Source organism: Panulirus ornatus, chromosome 35 (genome assembly GCF_036320965.1).
Source record: "Panulirus ornatus isolate Po-2019 chromosome 35, ASM3632096v1, whole genome shotgun sequence".
Classification (NCBI taxonomy): Eukaryota; Metazoa; Arthropoda; class Malacostraca; order Decapoda; family Palinuridae; genus Panulirus; species Panulirus ornatus.
Genome location: NC_092258.1, coordinates 1,048,954 through 1,069,981, shown reverse-complemented (window position 1 = coordinate 1,069,981; position 21,028 = coordinate 1,048,954). Strand labels below are relative to the sequence as shown.

At 39.4% G+C, this 21,028-nt stretch overlaps 2 protein-coding genes across 3 annotated transcripts in view; both read left to right on the top strand.

Annotated features, from left to right (window-relative positions):
• The window catches only part of LOC139760054 (uncharacterized), a 38,303-nt gene extending 23,664 nt beyond the window's left edge, over positions 1–14,639 (top strand). Inside the window, exons 11-16 of one of the 2 annotated variants that reach the window (XM_071682819.1) lie at positions 346–768; positions 2,789–2,872; positions 4,835–5,572; positions 6,116–6,270; positions 6,512–6,639; positions 8,653–14,639. In XM_071682819.1, the coding sequence (XP_071538920.1) occupies positions 346–768; positions 2,789–2,872; positions 4,835–5,572; positions 6,116–6,270; positions 6,512–6,639; positions 8,653–11,720 (4,596 nt within the window). In that variant the 3' untranslated portion in view covers positions 11,721–14,639. The remainder of the gene's footprint in view (positions 1–345; positions 769–2,788; positions 2,873–4,834; positions 5,573–6,115; positions 6,271–6,511; positions 6,640–8,652) is intronic. The other variant, XM_071682820.1, reaches the window with a different exon arrangement.
• Positions 14,640–17,165: 2,526 nt separating this feature from the next.
• Positions 17,166–21,028, top strand: part of LOC139760055 (uncharacterized) — a 55,188-nt gene continuing 51,325 nt past the window's right edge. Inside the window, exon 1 of the mRNA XM_071682821.1 lies at positions 17,166–17,924. Coding sequence (XP_071538922.1) covers positions 17,430–17,924 — 495 coding nt within the window. The 5' untranslated portion in view covers positions 17,166–17,429. The remainder of the gene's footprint in view (positions 17,925–21,028) is intronic.

The window sequence follows — 21,028 nt, the reverse complement described above, 5'->3', positions numbered from 1 at the left end:
CTATGAACACCCCTACTTATGAACAATCTCCAAAAAACAATATTTTAATCCCTTGTCTGACATACAATCAAACACTCACAACTTACAAACCACAAAACTACATCTTTTTTCATTAAGTGTTAATGTTTACATTGAAATATAATGTCCAGTATATTATTAAGGTCAGGTATAGATTTTGAATCTACTTTTATGTTTTTTTAATTTCTGACTTATGAACAGACTGACTTACAAACAGAATCCAGCATCCAGTCCTCTTAATAATCTGTGAACCTCTGTATCGTCTTTACAATATTAAGGTTTACTATTAGTATGATTTCATTTTTAATTATAATCTTTTCATGGCAGAAATATGAAGAGGAAGCAGAATGGGAGGGTTCAAGAGGAAAGAAAAGGAAAAGAAAAAGAGGCAGAGGTCGAAGTCGAGCTGTAGACCCTGAAGAGGAAGTAGGTGTTAATAGTCGAAGCAGACCTGGTAACCTAAGGCAGCGTCCACGGGCCAGATACAATGATCAGTTTGATGACTTGGGTTTGTCTTCGGATGATGAACCTAGAAGCAAACCAAAAGGCAAAAGATCCTGGGTATCAGTAATAGATTCTTCTTCTGAAAGTGACTCTGAGAGGGGTAATGAAAGAACTGATGGCGTGACATCTCAGGCTGATGTTGAAGACGATGAGGGGTTAGGCAGTAACAGTCCTGCTCCATCGCAGCAAGAGGGCCTCACTCGGGCACAACAAAAGAATCCTAGAACTAAACGGGGAGGGAAAAAGGTAGATAGTGCATGATTCTTGTACATATATAATCATGTACATTAATGAACTTTCATCCCAAAATGTCTTTTTTATAACAGTTTGATTTAATTGTTTCACTGGGCTGTACTTCTTCATTTATAAGAATTTGTCTTGTTTTTTATAACCAGTTCATGAAGTTTTTCCAAGAAGCACATCTATTATTGTTTTCTATAGCTATAATCAAATTGTAGAGCTGTTTTGTGATGCTTTTCCATTTCCAGATTCCACACTGTACATTAGACACCCTAGTTTGCCTTCAGCTTTCTTTGCTCCATATGTTTTTTACCCATGTATCAGCTTTACTCATATCCAATTTCTTTGGTTTGATCAGGTTCATACAACTTCTGAAAATTAGTTAGCCTTACCTCCCATGCCCAGTGCAAAATGCTTCTTAGATTTCCTCTTTCCACACCATGTTGATTCATCATGTGAGATCAGCGTATCTATTCACTCCACTTCCATACACAAAATGCTTCCATTGCATCAGATTCACAATCGTATCCCTAGCTTTGTTAAACTTTGTTATAAGAAATATCATTAGCCTTAACGTGGGGGTAGACAACCTGCTTTCATTGGCTGAATCAGAGCACATGAAATGGTCAAGGTAAACCATGGAGTAATGGGATTGGATTTGGATGGTAAGCTATATTTTACATGACAGCTACGTAGTTGATCTTTGTAAATGAAGTTATTGTTTACTTTGCAAAGACAGGAGATCTACTAGGGAAGTAAAGAAATTGCATATCGTCTAGAATATCACAGGCATGTTTGTTATTCTTCAGATAGCGAAAAAACATTATTCGTTCATTTGGTTATCAAATATTCATTTGTACATGTAGTCAATTGGGAGGTAAGTTTGAATGGAGAAAAACTGGAGGAAGTAAAGTGTTTTAGATATCTGGGAGTGGATCTGGCAGTGGATGGAACCATGGAAGCGGAAGTGAATCATAGGGTGGGGGAGGGGGCGAAAATCCTGGGAGCCTTGAAGAATGTGTGGAAGTCGAGAACATTATCTCGGAAAGCAAAAATGGGTATGTTTGAAGGAATAGTGGTTCCAACAATGTTGTATGGTTGCGAGGCGTGGGCTATGGATAGAGTTGTGCGCAGGAGGGTGGATATGCTGGAAATGAGATGTTTGAGGACAATGTGTGGTGTGAGGTGGTTTGATCGAGTAAGTAATGTAAGGGTAAGAGAGATGTGTGGAAATAAAAAGAGCGTGGTTGAGAGAGCAGAAGAGGATGTTTTGAAATGGTTTGGGCACATGGAGAGAATGAGTGAGGAAAGATTGACCAAGAGGATATATGTGTCAGAGGTGGAGGGAACGAGGAGAAGTGGGAGACCAAATTGGATGTGGAAAGATGGAGTGAAAAAGATTTTGAGTGATCGGGGCCTGAACATGCAGGAGGGTGAAAGGCGGGCAAGGAATAGAGTGAATTGGATCGATGTGGTATACCGGGGTTGACGTGCTGTCAGTGGATTGAATCAGGGCATGTGAAGCGTCTGGGGTAAACCATGGAAAGTTGTGTGGGGCCTGGATATGGAAAGGGAGCTGTGGTTTCGGGCATTATTGCATGACAGCTGGAGACTGAGTGTGAACGAATGGGGCCTTTGTTGTCTTTTCCTAGCGCTACCTCGCACACATGAGGGGGGGGGGGATGGTATTCCATGTGTGGCGAGGTGGCGATGGGAATGAATAAAGGCAGACAGTGTGAATTGTGTGCATGGGTATATATGTATGTGTCTGTGTGTGTATATATATGTGTACATTGAGATGTATAGGTATGTATATTTGCGTGTGTGGACGTGTGTGTATATACATGTGTATGGGGGTGGGTTGGGCCATTTCTTTCTTCTGTTCCCTTGCGCTACCTCGCAAATGCAGGAGACAGCGACAAAGCAAAATAAATAAATAAATACATGTATTTTTATCCCTTTACATCCTCAGTTTTTGCATTACTGTATACTGTTAGTACACCTATAGATATATATGCTTTTTCAGAAACCAACCTGTGAGCTTTGTGGCAAAACATTCCAGAATATTGCTGCTCTTAAAGGACATCGAGCTGTTCATACCAAGGAAAAGGTTAGTTTGTTTTGCTTAAGTATTTACTTTCCAGCTCCACCCCATGGAATTGGGAATGAGGTAATGATAGGAGAAAAGATAGAATTTACACATCAGATTGCTCATTTGTGGAGCTCCCACAGTTCTCAGAAAACTGGTCTCATCCACTGGACCTGACTGCAGGTGAAGAAGCTTGACACTGATGTGCCCCATGGAGAAGTTCTTTCCCTGGACGTCTTTGATATTTTCTTATGTGACCTGGTTATGCTTGCAAACCATAGTATGGAAGATCCCTGACACTGTTCAAGCTACAAGAAACATATAGCACTCCATCTGCTACAAATGTCTTTAGTTCTGAACCAAAAGCTTCTCCAGTTACTTATGTAATTCAGCCTTTACCCCACATTTCATAGCTAACTCTCAGACTGATATAGTTGCTCCTTTTGATACCTTGATTTCTTCTGATTCAACTTTTGATGATTCTGCGTCTAGTCCTTCTCCATCTCTTACTACTGAATTATTCCCTCAATCTTTTCTTCATGCTGTATCATCTGAAAACTTTTCCTGCTCCAAGTGGGCAAGGCATATTACCTAGATAGCATACCCTGACACTACCCAGGCATCACAAACTTACACCCCCTCCTCATTGTTTGCTGACATATCTCTTTGGTCCTTAATCAAAAGTGTCTTTAATAACTTCTTGAAGTCAGCCTTTTCTCCACTCCAGTCTGATCAGTTTGTAGCTAACTTTCCAACTGATACAGACACCCTTTTTTGGTACTTTAATTTTCTCTAATTAAGCTTTTGATGAGTTTGTATCCGGTCCTACTTTCCCATCTTCCGCTGAACTTTTGCCGTCTCATATATTTTCTTCATGTGGGCTCATCAGAGTACTTTCCTACCTCTGAGCAGAGAAGGTGAATGGCTCAGATGGCATATCCCTGAGTCCTAAGGAAGTGTGCTTCAGAGCTGGTTCTAATTCATGCTAACCAATTTCATTTCTGTCTAAAGATATGCTTTTTTCCTCCTGTTGAAAGTGTGCACCCCATTCTTAAGCATAGAAACCTTTCTGCCCTTTCAACTATTGGCCTGTTACTCTCACTTAATCTCATTCCAGTCTATGAAATGCTCCTTAACTCTCACTTTCTCTAATACTAGGAATCCCATTTCCTTCTTTCTGATCACTAGTATTGTTTTCGTGTGCAAAATCTGCTAGTGATCTTCCTTGTGTGACACACCTCTAGTCTTCTCTCAAGGATTTTAGTGTAACTTTTGAAATGTCTTAGACAAATCCAGAGCACTTGACAGAATGTAGCTGAGATCTTTGCTTTCTGATCTTCCTTATTTCATGCATAGCTTTTTCCCTTAGCCAGTTCATTGCAATAGTTGTTAATGGAGCAGCTTTTCCCTCTTACTGTATCAGTAGTGGGTCTTTCAGAGTTCTGCCCTATTGCCTACTGTCTTTCTTCTCTCATGAATGATCCTTATTCAGTTTTTAACCTAATACACTCTTAGGCTGATGACTCTTCTGTACAAACTTCTTTCACTTTTCATCTCCACCTCATTCTATTACTCATTCTCTTTCTTGCACTGAGCACATCTCATCTCAGTTTGGACTAGTTCAGCATCTGGTAATGAGAACAGTAACCAAGTCATATTCTGTAGAGTCAAGATGCAATTTCTTCCTATATCTCTTTCTAAGTGTCACATGTTTCTCTCTATTCAAATTCAAAACACCACAGTTTTATCTTTTAGTAACATACTTGTTGAGCATGACCATATCCTCCTCTCTGTCCAGGAAACCCAAAGGTTGAGGGAGTTTTACCAGTTGCTTTGATTACTCTTTTTGTGCACATTTATTTCATATCCAGAGACATGTGGTAGCACCTATATATATAATGTATTTATCTGTACAACATAGGCATCTGTTAAGGTTTTCATCAGATTGTCTTAATACATTTACAGCATTTATTGAAACCTCAGTATGGACATGTTTTTCAGCAAAGGTTGGCAGTCAGTGCAGATGACATTCCAACAACAAACAAAAGATCAAAATTAGGTGATGTTGCAAGAGAAACATCAGAAGAAAGGACTGATTGTGATGCTGACAGACTTAGTAGTGAGAGGGATAATTGTGTAGTTCCTAATGGGGATTGTGAACCTGGGGAAAAGATCAAACTTGAAAAAGACTGTGATAGAAAAGTGAATGATCTGATAAGTGAATCTCTAATGAATGGGAAAATCAAAGATGAAACCTTGGAAGGTATGGATGATGTAGATAAAAATAAAAAATGTGGCGTTTTATTTAAAACTGAGGTAAAAAATGAAGTGAAAGAAAAGGAAGTGACTGTTAAAGAAGAAAACGAAGGTGGAGAAGGAGAGTTTTATGTTAAATCTGAACAGCAGCATAAAAAATCTGAAGATGGTAATGGGAAGACAAGTGAAAATTCGGAACCCCACTCATGCAATGGCTATGTAAAGAGCGAAGGGATAGACACCGAGAATGCATTGCATAGCGAGAATGAAAGTAAAGTAAGTTCTCCGATGCCTCCAAAGGAACTTCCACCTATTTATGACCCCAATCCATACCTACCACGACTGGAAGATTTTGAACTGGTAGTCATGTCTGTGGAGCAACTACGGGCTTTAATCCAAAAGTTTGGAGATCTTCCAGAAGGAGCAGGTGGAGATGAGGAAAAAGGTAACCCAAAGAAACCAAAGGTAAGTAATATATTTTTATGTTAATTACAGTATTAGGGGATATTTGTTATTAAGATGACATTCATATTTGATAAGCATCGATGTTCAGTGCGTTTGAAATAGTAAGAGTGCATTTTATATAATGTGTCATGTGAAAGACTACCTTGATCATTGTACTGCAGGTATTTAGTTATTCGTACTTTATTATAAGATATTGTTGCCATGTCGTTACTGGAAAGCAGATTGCGATTAAAACATATCAGCTGATTCAAATTCATCGTGTGGCTTTACCATGGAATTACAGTCGATGGCTAGGTGGAGGTGAGATCAAAGTTCGTAATGTTTTAATCTCTTGGCTGATCCTGAGCTCATCAGAATGAGTCAAAGTTTATCTGTATAGATTCTTTTTGAAATAAAAACGTATTCTAAAAGTGGATAATTTTCATTGATACTATGTACATTTTAAGCATAACTGAACAGTAACATAAATCACTGAACGTAATGCTTTTCACACATGATACTTGTGTCTACTGAAGCTGAAAGAAGCTTTTGTATTTCAAATAGGATGAAGGAAAGAAACGTCCAACCTGTGAGGTTAAGTTGCATTATGCTTTATGCAATTTGCTGAGTGAATTAAGTCCGTGGGAATCCAAACTTTTAACTGCTACCAAGAGATTACGCACAAAGCTAAGACATGAGTGGAATGATTTTGAGAAGAGGTATGTTAATATCTGTTTTGTTTGTTGAAGGATGATAAGATTTTCAGAGTTTCTGCAAAAGACATATAGACATTGAAAATGTTTAAGGATCAAATTTGACATCCATGATAACTGCTAATGAATACTTTATGAAATACTTTACACTACAGCACTGAAATAAAGTAGCTACAGTTTTAGAATGCTATATGTTGAAAGGCTTTCCACAAGATCTGTTGCAGTGTATTTGATCTATGTTATTCAGGGATCCTGACTATGTAGACCCAGCAGAGGAGGCATGGATGAGTGACCCTGAGCCAGAGCCAGAACCTCCACCTCCTTCTGCTCAGGAGACATCATCGTCTTCATCATCTAGTGAGGAGTCACTTGATGGTAAGTTTTTTATCACACATTATATCAGAAAAGATTTTTTTTAATATTTCATGAAGACTGTAAGATTTAGTGGTTATTTGAGGCACAAGAGCCTTTAATATTAAGCTAGTTTATTAAAGTATTGAAGCTGTTATTTTTTCACCACTACTTATAGTTTATGCTGACCATTATATCCTTCCCAAACAAGTGTATCTCTGTGTCTGTTTTACTCCCTGTGGATATATTCTTGTTATCACAATAACTTAAAAAATATACACAATGGAACCTCCATAATTGTGCTTTAGGTATCCCCTGTTGAGGTGTCAAAGTGATTAGCTTTTAGGGAATGTAACTGCATAATTTCCTTAATGATTAGGGAAACATTATTTTTTTGCAAGTTTTATAACTTAGAAGTGGTGAATAATGGTGAGTGCATATTTACAAAACATATATATTGGGTAAAGATAAATAGCATATAACATTAATGAGATTAGCATAATTTTTTGGTGACTACATTTAACTTGTAGCTAGACAAAAAGCAGTGCAAGTACCTCATTATATTAATGAGTAGTCCACTGACGAGTATGCAGATTGCAATGACCTTTGTTCCCTTGTAATTATTTACAACATATCTGGCACTTTATGGTTATGAATTGATGTTGCTTTTCAGCATTTATGCAAATTTATCTTCGTATGAACAGATTAGTTAATTTCTCTAGAATGGTTAGTAGGAGTTATGGAATCCCCTGTTGAAATAAGATGCTGGGAAGAATATGCAAATTAGATAACTGAAGAGTGGTGATGAGTTGACTTCATGGGAAACATTAAAGATATTAGAGGCACACTTGTGTCTTAATCACTATGTCAAGCAAAACTTTGTCATACGTAGCATGTTTTCCATTTTGAAATGCATGTATTAGATAAAGGTATGTCCTTAAGATTTTTAGCCCTATAACTTGACACCAACAGAAAAAATATAACTTGGATATAAGTGGAAGACCAAATTGGAGGTGGAAAGACGGAGTGAAAAGGATTTTGAGTGATCGGGGCCTGAACATGCAGGAGGGTGAAAGATGTGCAAGGAATAGAGTGAAGTGGAACGATATGGTATACTGGGGTTGACGTGCTGGGGTAAACCATGGAAAGTTTTGTGGGGTCTGGATGTGGAAAGGGAGCTGTGGTTTCGGTGCATTATACACAACAGCTAGAGACTGAGTGTGAACAAATGTGGCCTTTGTTGTCTTTTCCTAGCGCTACCTCGCGCACATGCGGAGGGAGGGGGTTGTCATTTCATGTGTGGCGGGGTGGCGACGGGAAGGAATAAGAGCAAACAGTATGAATTATGTACATGTGTATATATGTATATGTCTCTCTGTGTATATATATGTATACGTGCGTGTGTGGATGTGTATGTATATACATGTGTATGTGGGTGGGTTGGGCCATTCTTTCATCTGTTTCCTTGCGCTACCTCGCTAATGCGGGAGACAGCGACAAAGTATAATAAATAAGATATAGATAAATAAGTGATATGTATGATACAGTAGAAACATTAGAATGAACAACTTGAATGATTTGCCTTACAAATGCAAAACTCCCTCCCCATACAGTATAATGCATAATTGGTAGTGGTTGCATTTGATTTCACTATATTATATAGAAATGTGTTAAAATGCCTTGCAGTACACATTGCCAGTACTGCACCAGATATTAGTTAATTGATACAAAATGATGTGTCAACTCAGCATTAGATGAATATTGGAAATCCTCCCCACTTGTTTTTTTTTTTTAATTTTCCAAAAGAACGAACAGAGAAGGGGGCCAGGTGAGGATATTCCCTCAGAGGCCTAGTCCTCTGTTCTTAACGCTACCTTGCTAATGCGGGAAATGGCGAATAGTTTGAAAGAAAGAAAAGAAATAAAGTGGTATATATCAATTGGGTGTGCATATATCTTCATGTTAAACATTTAAACCTAGATTTTTTTTAGCTGAATGATTATATATTTTGAGTTAAATATTGATTTTCCATTGCAGAGGAGGGAAACCCAAAGCGTAAACTTAGAAAGAGACGTGCAAAACGGCAAGCAGCATCTCAGTTGATGGAAACTGCTACACCCCCAGCAGAAGTTAGCAATGCACCATCAGAGGAAAATTCTGAATCCTATGCCGTTTCTTCTCGTGGCCGTGTACGAAAAGTTAAAAAAATGATTAATTATGATGGCTTAGACTTTGAAAAACTTGCATTACAGGCATCTCAGGAAGCTGAACAAGAAAAATTAAGGAAAAAGAGGAAAAGAGAAGAGGAAGAAAGGGAGAGAGAAGAACAAGAAGTTGAGGAGGAAAATAATAGTACACAGCCTTCAGGAGTAAGGCGTTATCTTCTTTCTCAGACTGGACGTGTCATGGGTTACATTGATAATGAGGGTCAGGTTCATTCAGGAGGCTCTCTTAAAGACCTTCAAACTGACAGAGGAAAAGTTGACATATCTTCTGTCAGAAATCTTGCCAGTCAGTTGATAACAAATGCCAAAAAGGAAGGTCCTCAGGCACAACTGAGGCCTGGTTTAATGTTGCCTAAGAAAACCTTCCAAAATTCTAGTTTGAAACCTGGTGTTCCCACTGTTGTAGTAGCTGCCATTAACAACCAGGGATCTCCTGTATATGTTAGAGTTGTTGGGGAACAGGCTTTACAGCTAGTGAAATATATGAAACCCAGTGTTAAAGGACCTGTGTCACAGATTAAACTTCAGCATCATGGACAAACTTACACAGTCAATACTAATGCTCATATGAAAACTGAAAACATTCCAGGTTTACCTGATGGTGAAACCACAGAGAAGCCTTCCAGTGTAAGTCAGTCAACCACCACTGCAGCCGTACCTACCTCATCGCTGGTTCACACTAAGCCTTCAGTAGGACTTGAGGGCCTAGCCACCAGCAACTCTCCAAGTGTGCCTAGGGTTGCTCCAATAACTTCAGTGGTGAGCAGTGTTGTGTCTCCACCAAACACCTTGGCTTTAGCATATAGAGGAATGACAAGACCTACAAGGCCAATGACTGTTAATGCACCAGTTCGATCACAAACTTCAGCAGCTACTGGAGCAGTCATTCACCAAGATTCTAATCGCCTTTCATCAGTGGCTGCCACTAGACTAGTAACAGCTTCTCCATCAGTAGTGTCATCAGTAGTTCCCCCCACCATTAGAACACCTGCTAGCATAGGATCCTCACCAACAACACAGAATTTGATAAGCATAAATCAGTCAGTAAACAGACATACAACTTCTAATATCTTAGCATCTCCCAGACCACAGGTTACACCTCTTGTGAACAGGATTGCTGTATCCTCAGGTGTCACTGTGACCAGTGCCACTGTAACCCCACACCAGCCAGTTACACAAGTAATGCAACATCAGGCTAGCTCACAACAGCAGGTCATAGCAGTCCAGGCCCCAACAGCAGTTGCAGTAGCACCTAGTCAGCCCCTCGGTCAGACTGTGACTGCCACCACTGTAGCAGTACCTGGTCCAGGGGGACAGCCACAAGTACAGCTCAAACTGGAATCTGAACCTTTAGCTCAGTTGATGCAACGAACAGGGAGTAAAATTGTTGCTTTACCAAATGGCAGGGGTGGATATACTTTGTCTCTCACACCAGGAGCAGTACAGCCCGGCCAGTCAGGACTTAAGAATCAAACACATATTGCACCCAATACAGCAGCTAAAGTCCAGGTTGTGTCTTGTGGTACAACTCCTTTGCTTCAAGATTCCCCTGAAACTTCACCTGTGCAGCACCAAGTCATCCAACAACAAAGCCATGTCATATCACAAGGTGTCGCACGAGCAGCAAGTGTAGTTCAGCAAGCATCCCCTGCTCAGCAGATGGGAGTACGGCAGGTAATCCCAGTTAGCCAAGCCCTTGCTTCAGGTACAGTTATCAAGGATACTGGTGCTAGTTCTCAAGTTGTTGTCAGTGGACAGCAAGGTGTTTATTCACGGGTGGGTACACAGCAGCGAGTATACAATCACATAGTGTCTTCTCCACAAGGAACAAGACCAGCTTCAGTGTCTACGACAACTGCAGTTGCATCACAACAATCTGTAAGTAGCATTGCCAACACAAGTCATCCATCTGGCATAGTACAAAAAGTTAGCTCAGCACCAACTCAGCCCACGAGTTGTCAAACGACGCAAGGGCAGCATCAGTATGTGGTACAGCAGCGTGTAGTGGCAGCTGTTAGTCAGGCAACAGTATCTCCTCAAGCTACCCAGGCTGTGGTTCAGCAGGCTAATGCAGCTTATAAGCCTGTGGTTGTGAATCAGCCAATCCAGCATGGTACTCAGCAAGTAGTTCGATTAGCTCAGGCACCTGTAATTCAGCAACAGCAGCAGCAAGTTGTTAGGTTGCAACCAGTAAGTGGAAATCACCCAAATGCCACCACTCAGAAGCTTGTTCAAATTGTGCAACCTGGTGGAGGACGTCAGGTAGTGCAAATGGTACAGCAAGTTGTTGCAAGTCAGGGACAATCCAGTACAGGACATCAGGGGCTGATTTATGTACAAGGAAGTGGCCAAGTAGTACAGCAACACCAGAAAACAAATGTAGGAACAGTTCACCATACAATACAAGGAGCTGCTGCTGTACAACAAAGCCAGCCACAACAGCTTGTTGGACAGCAACAGCAAATAGGACAGCAAAAATTGCAACAGCAAATAATAAATCAGCAGCAGCCAGTAGTACAGCAGCAAATAACTGGACAGCCACAACAACAGCTTGTACAACAGCAGCAACAACAATTAGTACAACAGAAACAGCAGCAAGTAACACAGCCTCAGCAGATTGTGCAGCAACAGCAGCAAGTAGTACAACAGCAGCCAGTGGTACAGCAACAACAGATAGTTCCTCAACAACAACAAACTGTGATTCAGCAGCAGCAACAGCCAGTGGTTCAGCAGCAACAGGGACGACTGGTTTTGGTGAGAACATCTCAGGGAGAACAAATGGGGTTACAGTTGCCAGATGGTCGTGTTTCATTGCTTTCCCAAGAGCAGCTTCAAGCAGCACTGAGAGTTGGTTCTATCAAACTTAACCAACAGACGTAAGACTGCATAAGTTTCTTTTGGATTTTGTCTCCATCCATAATGATTGAGCGAACCAAAAATTCAGAAAAAATATATTTATTATTGAAAATGGACTGAACAAAATTAAGTCTTATCATATGATGATATAAGTTGCAGAACCATGGCTAATCATCACATATTTAGATATTCGCTATTGTGATTACAATCAAGACAACGCTGTATGTACCAAGCTATTGAAGCTTTGGGTCTTCATATTGTTTTAATGTGACACAGTAAGTTAACTTCTGATGATGATATATATCTGTTGTCATTTTACTCCAAATTGGTTGTATTTTATAGTGTACAGTTTTTTTTATATATGTTGTATAAAGCAGGTATATATTCTTACACTATTTCATCTACAAAAAATCTGTGACCAGATTTCTAATAGAACTGTGATGGCTGTTTAATTGTTAGAACTTTGTGTATGAAGCACCCATCTACTGACATAAACTGTTCATCAGAATTAAAAAAAAAAAAATTTGGTCCAGTAGCAGTGTTATTGTAAAATATTGAATGGGAAGTAGAATTTGATGTATAAAGAAAATAGGAAGTAAATTACCTAAGTATGTAAATAGTAATGCAACAAAATGTTACAAGAACTTCATATGTGATGTAACTTGTAATGTAAGAAAATTTAAATTATATCTTGTACAAATAATTACAAATTTTCCAATGCAAAACTGTTTAAGAAATAGTTATTGCTTGTAAAAACTTATTTAAACCTTGATTAGTGTTACTGATCCTATGTAATGAAGTGTTTGTTTGTACTGTACAAAATATTAATGAACAAGGACAAAATATTTTGTAAATAATGTAAAATGAGAATTTTCTACTAGCTGTAAGGTAACCAAGTTCACGGTGGTAATGCTTGTGTTACAGTTCAGTTATGGAAACTGTACACCCACATTAGCCAGCCATTGGTATAGATATCATGTTCAAAATCTTTATAAGGCATCTTAAGATGGTAACATTTAGTAATTCAGAGTGATAAGAGTTTATTCAAAGGAAAAAATCCCTAATTCCCAAAAGGAACTTAGTTGATGGAAAAAAATTCTTAACTTCTTGAATGCCAGAATAGAAACGGTGCAGATATTAATCTTGGCTATTAGGGGGCAGTTAAGGTCAAGTTCATTACATGTTATATTTGCACCAGAGTAAAATGCTGACACATTTAAAATAATACTTGCAAGTAGTGAAGTTATGAGAAAACATTAAAGGCAATAGTCTGGGTATGTTGTGTGGAATTTGACTTGGCATGGGAAGGGGAGGGGGGAATATAAGAGAGATTGGTCTGCATTATTGTTCTGTGTTATCCAGGTTCATGCCAGGGGCCAGGCAGAGTTGGAAAAGTAACTGATCACTGTGATGAATACATTGAGACACTGACTTATCACTGATATAAGCTAACCTGTCTTGGCTTTTGCAAAATACCATCCTTCAGAAGTGAAAGGCAGCTTTTTTTGACATGATATGGCCTAAGGACCCCTTTCTTGAAAAGGTCCTTTTACTCCAGATGCTCTTGCAGCCCCAAGGCTGCACAACTATCTGAAGTCGGGAAATTATGGACTCTTTTGGAGTGAGAAGTTCTTCGAAGAGACTGTTCTCTCATTTCCAGACAGTGATACGACCTCAATGAAGGTGACTTTTTACGTGCATTGGAGCCTCAGTTATATGGAGTTTGGTAACATCTATTTATATGATGTACATTGGACAACAAATTTTATTCCTTTCAAATCCAATTACAATTGCATTAGGTATCTTTTTATTTTAAAATTGATATCAACGCTTCTCATAATTAGTTGAAATTGTACATTATTTTTATTATTATTATTATTATTATTATTATTATTATTATTATTATTATTGTTGTTATTTTGGTATCCAAATTCAGAACATTGATTAACTCATTCACTTTCAACTTGAAGGTGATGTGTTCCAGAAGGATGTTAAATGAATGAAGCATTTGTTTTTTGTAAAGATATTAACTAGAGAAATGGTCATAGAGTGCATGTAGGCCTATTTTGTTTATTTACCCCTATTGGCCCCACTTTTGCCATTGTTGTGGGAAGCATCCTCGATGTGTTGGGAAATGATGTGTGCTCGACAAAATGCAGTGTGGAGGATGAGAAAGATCCAGTTAGCCATGTGTCCTCTCCTGTGTCATTAGTAATACAACATTGGATTATTCATATATATTATTATTGGTATAGAGAGTCACTGTGGCCAACTCTCCCCATTACCTACAGAGAAATGATAACAACAGGAAATGGTGCCATATTAGATACACCCTGATCATTTTTAACACCAATATGTAGCTGCAGAGTAAAACTTTTTGAAGTTACAGCAGTAATGCACATGTACACATGCACATATTCTTGTACACACAAACAAAATTACTGCCTTGTTCCTAGTGTGTCATTGGCTTTGCAATTTTGTCATCAGATGTCCCAGTTACCTGTTTGATTTCTGTATGTAGCACATGCAGTTTATGAAGTGGGATGACCAGCACCATTAGTTTTTGAGATTATTTGACCATGTTTACATACTGTGTGCACCCATCATTTTTTGCACCTTACCAGACTATATGTCTCACTTCTTGTTAGATAACCTCAGAAACAAGCAAAACTATATGCTTTTGTTATTATCATGTCAACATCAGTGAGGAAAACTGCTCAGATGATTGTCAGTTTTCTTTTAATGAAACTTTCGGTTCAATTTTATCCCATTTTGAAAGAAAAGTAGAGTTGCGTTAGAGTGGTCCATTGATATGGATTTGTTCCTTAAATTATATGTTAAAGTTGATGGCATATGTTGGTCAGTGGCTGGTTCACAAATTGAAATGTTTTGTGTATTTTCCAAAGAAACATTCTGATTCAAAGTAATAAATCATATGATGCTTGTATGATGTCATTTCATCTGCCTCACACTCAACAATATTCTTATTAAAAATTATTCTTGTTTGTAAAATGTGTGCTATGTCTCGCCCACACAGCATTTGTGGTGACAGATTACACTGCAACTTCACTAGCCCCATCCATGGTCCTACAGATTGGCTGCCACCCCACTACATCTGCCCACATTGACACCAATCCCACCTACCCAAAGAACACCCACCTTTTCCTGGATGCCAGTCATATCAGTTTTAAAGAGTGTTCACTTAAAGATGTCATTATTTATTTTGCTGCTTTCAGGTTTAACATAAATTTTTGTTCCTGTCAGTATCCAGCATAGATTTATCTACATATCTTTTTTCTGGCAATTAATATACAAGAATACACAGGTTTGAAAGATAATTTATTTGAAAGGGAACTGTGATTTCGGTGCAGTATACATGACAGCTAGAGACAGAGTGTGAACGAATGTGGCCCTTGTTGTCTTTTCATATCGCTACTTCACGCAATTGCTGGGGGAGGAGGTTGTCATTTCATGTATGGCGGGGTGGCGACGGGAATGAAGGCAGCAAGTATGAATTATGTACATGTGTATATATGTATATGTATGTGTATGTATGTATATGTATACGTTGAAATGTATAGGTATGTATATGTGCATGTGTGGACGTGTGTGTATATATATATATATATATATATATATATATATATATATATACATACATGTGTATGTGGGTGGGTTGGGCCATTCTTTCGTCTGTTTCTTGCGCTACTTCGCTAACACGGAGACAGCGACAAAGCATAATGAATATATATATATATATATATATATATATATATATATATATATATATATATATATATATTGGTGTGTGATGTTACCATGGTTTAATTTGTTTAAGGATGGGTTTGGGAGATAAATGAGAGTCTTGGTGAGAGGAGAGAGTAAGCTGTTTGTGGGGGAGAGGGAAGTGTCATTTGTTTGCTGATGATACATCACTTATAGCAGATTCGGAAGAGAAAATGCAGAAGTTGGTTGATAACGAGTCTGATTGGAGAAAAATTGGAGGAAATGAAATTTCTTACATACCCTCGAGTGGAATTGGCAATGAATGAAAGCGGAACCGGGGCGTATGGTAGGTGAAGTGGGCAAAGGTTCTTGGAGTGCTGAAAAAAAATATGTGGTACGAGAGATCGTTATCTGGGAGAACAAAAATGAGTATGTTTGAAGGTCTAGTAACAATATTTAGAAGCAAGGGATAGGCTATGTTTAAGTTGTGCGGAGGATACATGTTTTGGAAATGAAATGTCTGAGAACATTATGTAGTGTGAAGGGGTTTGATTGAGTAACTAATGATAGTGTAAGAGGTCAAATAACAGAAAGAGTATCATTGAGAAAGCTGAAGAGAGTGTGCTGACATGGTTTGGACGTGGAGAGAATGACTGAGGAGAGGTTGAGAAAGAGGATATGTTTGTCAGAACTGGAGGGAACAAGGAGAACGGGAGACTAAATTGAAGATGTAAGGATGGAGTGAAAATTAATTGAGCGAATGGAGGCTAAACATGCAGGAGGGTGAAAGTCGTGCACGTATAGAGTTGATTGGAACGATGTGGTATACAGGGGTCGACTTGCTGTCAATGGACTGAACCAGGACATGTGAAGCACCCGGGGTAAACCATGGAAAGGTCCGTGGGACCTGGTTGTAGATTGGAGGCTGTGGTTATGGGGCAGTACAGATGACAATGGATGTGAGCGGATACGGCGTTAACCGTGTTCCTGGTGGTACCTTGCTGACGCGGGAAACGGTAATCAAGAATATATATATATATATATATATATATATATATATATATATATATATATATATATATATATAGCGACAAAGTATAAAAAAAAAAAAAAAAAATATATAATGTTATTCAACAGAAATATATACTTAACCGTATTTACAGTATGGTTACCGCACAGTGGTTTGCGATGAGGAACAGGTGTTCACTCAGATTGTTTACATATAAAAAGAAAATCCTTCCTGAACTTCCAAATTCTGCAAAATGGATGACCAAATGAGTCAAATGGGGTTAGCATTCAGCATGTATATCCTTTAGCACTCGGACAATTAATTCGCGTCATGACTCTATACCTATAATTTTCTGTGTCCGCTCCAAGAGAAAACAATTTGTTTTCACGATCCATACTTTAATTATAAGCGGAAATTTGAAATTAAGTAAACCACTAGGAGAAAAGTTTGCCGCCGTCACAACACCGCACAAGTTGGCTACCGTCAAAACAAACACACCACACGCCAAATACCCTCGCTGTCGGGCGTATGAATATGCAAACAAATTTTTTTTTATAACTAATTGATTAAGACATCTTTCTTGTGCATTCCTAAGCATCCTTACCTAATGATGTATAAGGACTGTAGCTACAAACCAATGCTGTTACCTGCAAAAGGAAAATCACTTGATATGTACGATATGTTTATACATGGTAGAGCTAGAAGCAGGTGATATAGCAAGGAGATGCGACCCATGCACAACAATTCTCCACCTGAGCGGTGCGGTAACGAAAGGGACACGTATTCTGGACTGCTGCAGGATTTCTAGGGTGTCAGAAATTAATGTTTAGATTACTGATGTGTTAAAGTGCCAACTGAAGTGATATTCCAGTATAATTAAGCAACAGTTGTTAACCGTAAGTAAAAAATGGTTATAGCTTTTCAGCAGTGATAGAAGGCACGTGTTGTTAGGGATAAAACGAACAGTTGCACGTGCAAAGCGCTGTGTTTGTGTCACCATGACTGTGGTGGCCCCAGCGCCGCGTCCCAACTCCTTGCTGCCGCGGGCCCCGGCACCGTGGCGTCCTGCGGCTGCGGCAGCGCTGGGGCTGCCTGCAGCGGTCCAGAGCCTCCTTCAGCAGCTCGGGGGAACATTCCACACTTACCACCCATTCCGACGTGCCAGGACGGACAGTGAAGAGGATGCCAACATTCCCCGAAGCCCCGCACCACTTCTACTCCTCAGCCGCAACGCCCTGGTGGCATCCTTTGGCTTGCGGAAGCTGCGGCGCCTGTTATTGTGGGCAGGAGCACCGCGGGCGGTGTCTCGACTCGTGTCGACAGTGGGTGCTGGGGAGTGTGAGGCTTTGGGGGCGGCGCCCCTCACTGATGTGTTCGCTCAACCTTTCTTCCATCGCGCAGTAACGTGGCGGGTTACCTGCTGCTTGGACCGGCAGCCGTATCTAACCACTTACGCCGCCACCTCCGCCATCCACGGATACTGCGTTCCCTGGGTAAGTATCTTATCTCGTGCCTGTGAGTTCTTGTCGTGGCTGACATTGCTGGGCATAAGGTGTTAGGACTAAACAAACTTTCATAGTATTGAAATTTTCGCCTGTTTTGTCATCTCAAGGGATGGAAACCTTTTCCACCCCTCAACGGTTGCTATGTAACTCAAGCAAAATAATTTGAGAAAACAAAATGTGTCTTGACTGGTGTCTGTGCTCTTATACTTGTACATAAGTAACGACATTGCTCTGTAGGAAGTGTGTTTGCACCTATTATTGTATTGTTCAGGGCATTTCTTTTTTACCAGTGGCTTACATAGATAATGTTATATCCTTTGCAATGCATGAAAAATTGATTTTAATTTTCAATCATACTTATTTTTGAGCAGCCTTAGATAAATTTCATCCTAACTACACCAATGTTTCTTAACATGTTTCTTAAGATCATTCGCGAATGTTACGTTAAACTAAGATTGGTCGGGGTGGTAATGAATGTTCTGTTATGTTGTAGCTTATTGAGATGGTACGAAGGATACTTGCCATAATGTTACTTATAATATTTGCTCCAAAACTAAAGATCAACAGGCTGTTATTTCTTTGTGGCTTTCTGAACGTGTCAGGTTATGGTGTGTTGCCAATGTGTCTTTGCTATCTTGTGGATTCACCTTCCATTGTTATCCTTCCGTTCAACATAGTTTCACAGAAGATATTATGGACAGCTTTAACACAGGCTCTTGGAGGAAGAAAAGGTTCTGAGGGATAAAATCCACCTTAAACCTGCATTCTTATGGAGAAACTTCGTGAAGTTGGAAGCGAGTCATACTCTCGTGGCTGGCTGTACAGTTCGTCATTTTTGACGTCATCGCAATTGTTACTGTAAGACCAATTTATCGACTGGTAATAACGAATCTTGTACAAAATGATATTAATCATCTTGAGGGGCATTTTCAAGATCATCTAAAAGTATAGCGGAATCCGTCCCCCTAAGCGCCCCCTTTCCCCTACCCGAGGCTAACCTGGGAAAGATATGAAACCAATATCTGTTGCTGGTATGTAGTCACGACTCTCGTAAACTCAGGTTATCGGGATCTGACGTCCCAGAGGCTTTAAATGTCATTTCGAGTCTAAGAGTCGAGTGACGATGAAGAGGACCTTGACCAAACTGATGTCATGTGACAAGTGGTTCCGATATGGGGAGAGATCCGACATCTACTTCGGTGTATACTGGCCATACCCTACTCCCAACCTTACTATATATATATATATATATATATTATATATATATATATATATATATATATATATATATATATATATATATATGTATATCTTTTTCTTTCAAACTATTCGCCATTTCCCGTGTTAGTGAGGTAGCATTAAGAACAGAGGACTGGGCCTTTGAGGGAATATCCTCACCTGGCCCCCTTCTCTGTTCCTTCTTTTGGAAAATTAAAAAAAAAAATCGAGAGGGGAGGATTTCCAGCCCCCCGCTCCCTCCCCTTTTAGTCGCCTTCTACGACACGCAGGGAATACGTGGGAAGTATTCTTTCTCTCCTATCCTCAGGGATATATATATATATATATATATATATATATATATATATATATATATATATATATATATATATATATATACAGGACTTACTGAACTGCAACGAGGCTAGTGAATGAAGGAATATCTTTTTCTTGCTTTCATTATTCACCCATGGCGTAGGTATGTTTTGACTCTGGGTGACGCGCGTCCCAGCTGTTGATTAGGACAGTAAAGGCAGTCAGGTGAGTCTCAGGAGGGAGACGGGTAGCTGTAGTCCAACCATGGTCTCGTAACGCACTTCTGCCAGGAATGAGAACAATTTTGGAAGAAAATTAAACTGTAGACCAGACAAGATGAGGGAAGGGAAGTTGGTTTAGGGAAAGATTTTTTTTTTAGGTCAGTGGCACATTGAGTCTGAGAGGCGATTTAATGTTGCTACCAACCGTGAGTATTAGGAGGGATTTTTCAATTTAGATGTCTGCAGTATATTAAGAATTTATACTTGTGATGACTTCTGTTCAGGATTATATCATTTCACTTACCAATAGGTAAACAATTTATATTTCAGTTTAATGTTATAACTTGGCTGACGTTATTGATATATTCAGGAAAACAACTATGAACGTCAACTTTTTAGCTGCTGATACTGTGTACCGACTGTAGTGCAGAGCTATGCTAAAGATAAGATTACAGTTTTCCTTTTTGATGATAGAAAATGAAATGTAAACTACATTCTACTTTAAATGCACGTATATGGAATATCAAGCTGTGAATTGAAGGTTGGGCAGGGTCTGATCTAAGCGTATTCAGTCGTGCTGAGTTTATTTCGGGTCAAAGGTTAGACATCATCGAGATGGCCGGCCTGTTGACCATTCAAGGGTAGGCAGCGGGAGAGGTGGGTGCATGGTGCATGGTAACCTGGCTGGCTGGCTGGCTGGGGAGTGTTAGGTTGAGGGTCGCCAGCCTGGCCTAGCACACCCATTTACACCGCCATATTCGTCTGGTCTCTTGATGGACGCCTTACCTCCCTCGCAGCTCGATGCTCGCGTTCCTCTTAGGTACATTGTTATTATTGTTATTCAGTGATTTTTTTAATGGAAGGTTATTACAAAGGAGAGAGAATAACATATCTTAGATTGATGTAACGGTGGTTAAGTCACAAAGCACTCAGTGTCCAGTAGGGGAGATAACCTTCCCCCTGGCCTCCAACACATGTTCGCTCATTGAAACAAAATTCTGGATATTTTTTTTTCCTATGGTTGTTCTGCTCACCAGTGTTGACTTCTCTCCTCCACAAACATTTCCATGCGTGAGTCCGGGAGTTCGTCAAGGCCACGCTTGGGTAATTTTTCACTCTCACTCACCTGCCAGTCATGGTGGATGTACTCTGCTGCTGGCTGGCTAATAGTGGTTTGTCTTCTTCGTCCACTCAGATACAGCGAGGCTGGTAACAGGTTCATTGCGATTATTTTCCAACAGTAAAGCTGGAAAGTTTATATCATATATATATATATATATATATATATATATATATATATATATATATATATATATATATATATATATATATATATAT